General features: G+C 41.2%; 1 protein-coding gene across 1 annotated transcript; it reads left to right on the top strand.

Moving 5' to 3' along the window:
- Positions 1 to 2,363, top strand: her5 (hairy-related 5). Its single transcript, XM_021583160.2, has 3 exons — positions 1 to 132; positions 483 to 578; positions 739 to 2,363. Exons 1-3 carry the CDS (start codon positions 94 to 96, stop codon positions 1,225 to 1,227), a joined length of 624 nt encoding a protein of 207 aa, XP_021438835.1. The 5' UTR covers positions 1 to 93; the 3' UTR covers positions 1,228 to 2,363.
- Positions 2,364 to 2,597: the final 234 nt, after the last annotated feature.

Raw genomic sequence — 2,597 nt, 5'->3', positions numbered from 1 at the left:
CGTGGTTGTAATTCTACGGCATTTATAGATGTGAAGCGCCATTTACCTCTCTGATTTTAGACAACATCTCGACATTATTTAGTCAGGAAAACGATGGAGACTGTGCTCCCAGATCAAAAGGACGTAAAACGGGTAAGTAAAACTTTTTCATTTTCATTAGAGTTCATTATTTGTCATTTCTGTTTCGTACAAGTTAGGTGCATGGATGATAGGCTGTTTATTGCCACAAAACTCCGTCTGATTTTCATCAAGCCTAAACGTGTTGTTGTAATTTTAAAGTAAAGCTTAGTGATTTTACTTATTCTTTTAGCTGCTTGGGTTGGGAAATTATGATATAATTGAATCCGATGGTTTTAGGCTACTTTATGTTGGTCTTTTTCTTTTCACTTCACGCACATAATCTCCTGGGATATCCTGTTTTTGTCATTCAATTTTATACATCATTAAACGAATAGGCCTAACTCAGGAATTTATACATTCAGGTCCCCAAACCCCTCATGGAGAAACGGAGGAGAGATCGTATCAACCACAGTCTGGAAACCTTACGACTTTTGTTGTTGGAGAACACAAGTAATGAGGTGAGTTACATAAAGATGGTCTATTTTCTCTAATATAGATGATTCATTTAGTTTTAACCATGAATGTGTTATCTATGGTCATTTAGCATTTTATGTCACATCTGTGTCTTTTTTTCTGAGTATTTTCAGATGTATTTATTTTGTACTTTTGTTTATTTAGAAACTGAAGAATCCCAAGGTGGAAAAGGCAGAGATTTTGGAGAGTGTGGTCAACTTCCTGAGGACAGAGCAGGAAGGAGAACAACAGCATCAGCAAACGAAAAGAGGCCACTCCAAAGAGGGTGGGGGAGAGCAGAGGTCCCCCTGCAAGAGGAAGCAGCATAACTACCGTGAGGGTATGAGGTCATGCCTACTAAGAGTCAGCCACTTTATAGCAACCAAGAGCCAGGAGTTGGATGAGCCCAGCCACGATGCTGATGCCCCACCTCAGAGGTCCCGCATGGGGCTCACCCATCCTCCATCATCTGCCCAGCTCCATGGTACATCACCTTCCACCCCCGACCAAACTCCCCTGGCTAGACAGCAGCTGCCACAGCCTCACCCAGGCCCAGGTCTGAGAACTGGCCTCGGTAACATAGAGCGTCTTTCCCCCTCCAAGCCGTGCATGGAACACAGTGACTCTGTGTGGAGGCCATGGCCACAGCAGTGATTGACAGCCTCCAACGATCTGCACAGTTGGGGTCCCAGTTCGGCACCAGAGATAGGGCTGTAGAACTTCTAACAGCTGCCCGCTCATCAACTGCCCAGCAGGGATGGGATGGAGAAGGTTGATTGGCAATAGGTAGTGATTGGGAGTAGAGTGGACAGTGATGGGAAGTGGAGTAGACAGTTCAAGGTGAAAACGGTGGGGGCTGACTGGGTTAGCTGTGTGACTCTCGGTAGACTGACTGTCATTTGTTTAAATGTACATCTTGTATATATGGATTACTTTATTTGTTCACGATATGAACAGATACTGTCGTGGAAATGCCAATATATGTCAATTGTTTCCATACGTCTACTATATATCTACAAGGGAAATATGGCAAACTGAATTTCCTTTGGAACATTTTATTGTGTGTATTTAAAAATACAAAAGGGAATCAGATAACCAGTCATGTAACCCATTATGCCATTTTTTTTCGCTTCTTTGGGGTTCAGGGTTCTGCCTTTTTCTCAGGCATGTCTGCTGATTATATTTGTAAGTTTAATGTTGATTTTTTTTTTGAAAATCACGCTCAAAAACCACAAGTCTTTCTATTTTTTTGAGACACTGAAGGTAAACAAGATGTTTGACTCTCAATCGTATATTTTTTCAATATAAACCTTACCTCTGTGGCCTTGCTATGGCACGAGACTTTGTGTGGTGATATATTATTAGACAATATAGCCTTGATTAAAATACATGTTTTCTTATTGTTTTAAGGGCATATAAGATAACAAACTGCATTCAACTTTATTTTTTGATGAGTGGTTTCACACTTTTTTTTAACCAGGCAAGCCAGTTAAGAACAAATTCTTATTTACAATGATGGCCTCGGAACAGTGGGTTAACTGCCTTGTTCAGGGGGCAGAACGACCGATTTTTCCCTTGTAAGCTCGAGGATTTGATCTGGCAACCTTTCAGGTACTGGCCCAATGCTCTAAACACTAGGCTACCTACTGCCCCATTGTGCTAGTCTTGCTGGTTTACATTGTAAACTAAAAAAGTGTTTTGTCCAAGTGAGAAACACTGACATCCTGTTTATGTTAAACATGGCAAAAAAATGTTGTCCTGTATTTTTTTTTATATTAAAATTGAGTGAAAATGGACTCTTGTCTGGCTGCTATGTCTGTTTGCTCTAAATGTTCTACTTCCTGAGCCATCAGAAAACAGTGTCCCACATTGTTAGTGTGAATGGCCTGGACCTGGGTTGAGAACAGCCCTGACATTTGCACATTTTTTAGGTGACAAGACCATATATGTCAATGGACAAGACCAACTATCACCATTAAAACAAACGGTGCACTTTACACTGGCATGGGCAACCATCAGCAGAC

The sequence above is a fragment of the Oncorhynchus mykiss genome, chromosome 31 (genome assembly GCF_013265735.2).
Source record: "Oncorhynchus mykiss isolate Arlee chromosome 31, USDA_OmykA_1.1, whole genome shotgun sequence".
NCBI lineage: Eukaryota > Metazoa > Chordata > Actinopteri > Salmoniformes > Salmonidae > Oncorhynchus > Oncorhynchus mykiss.
The sequence above is the reverse complement of the archived record's forward strand: the minus strand, read 5'-3'. Positions and strand labels throughout refer to the sequence as shown.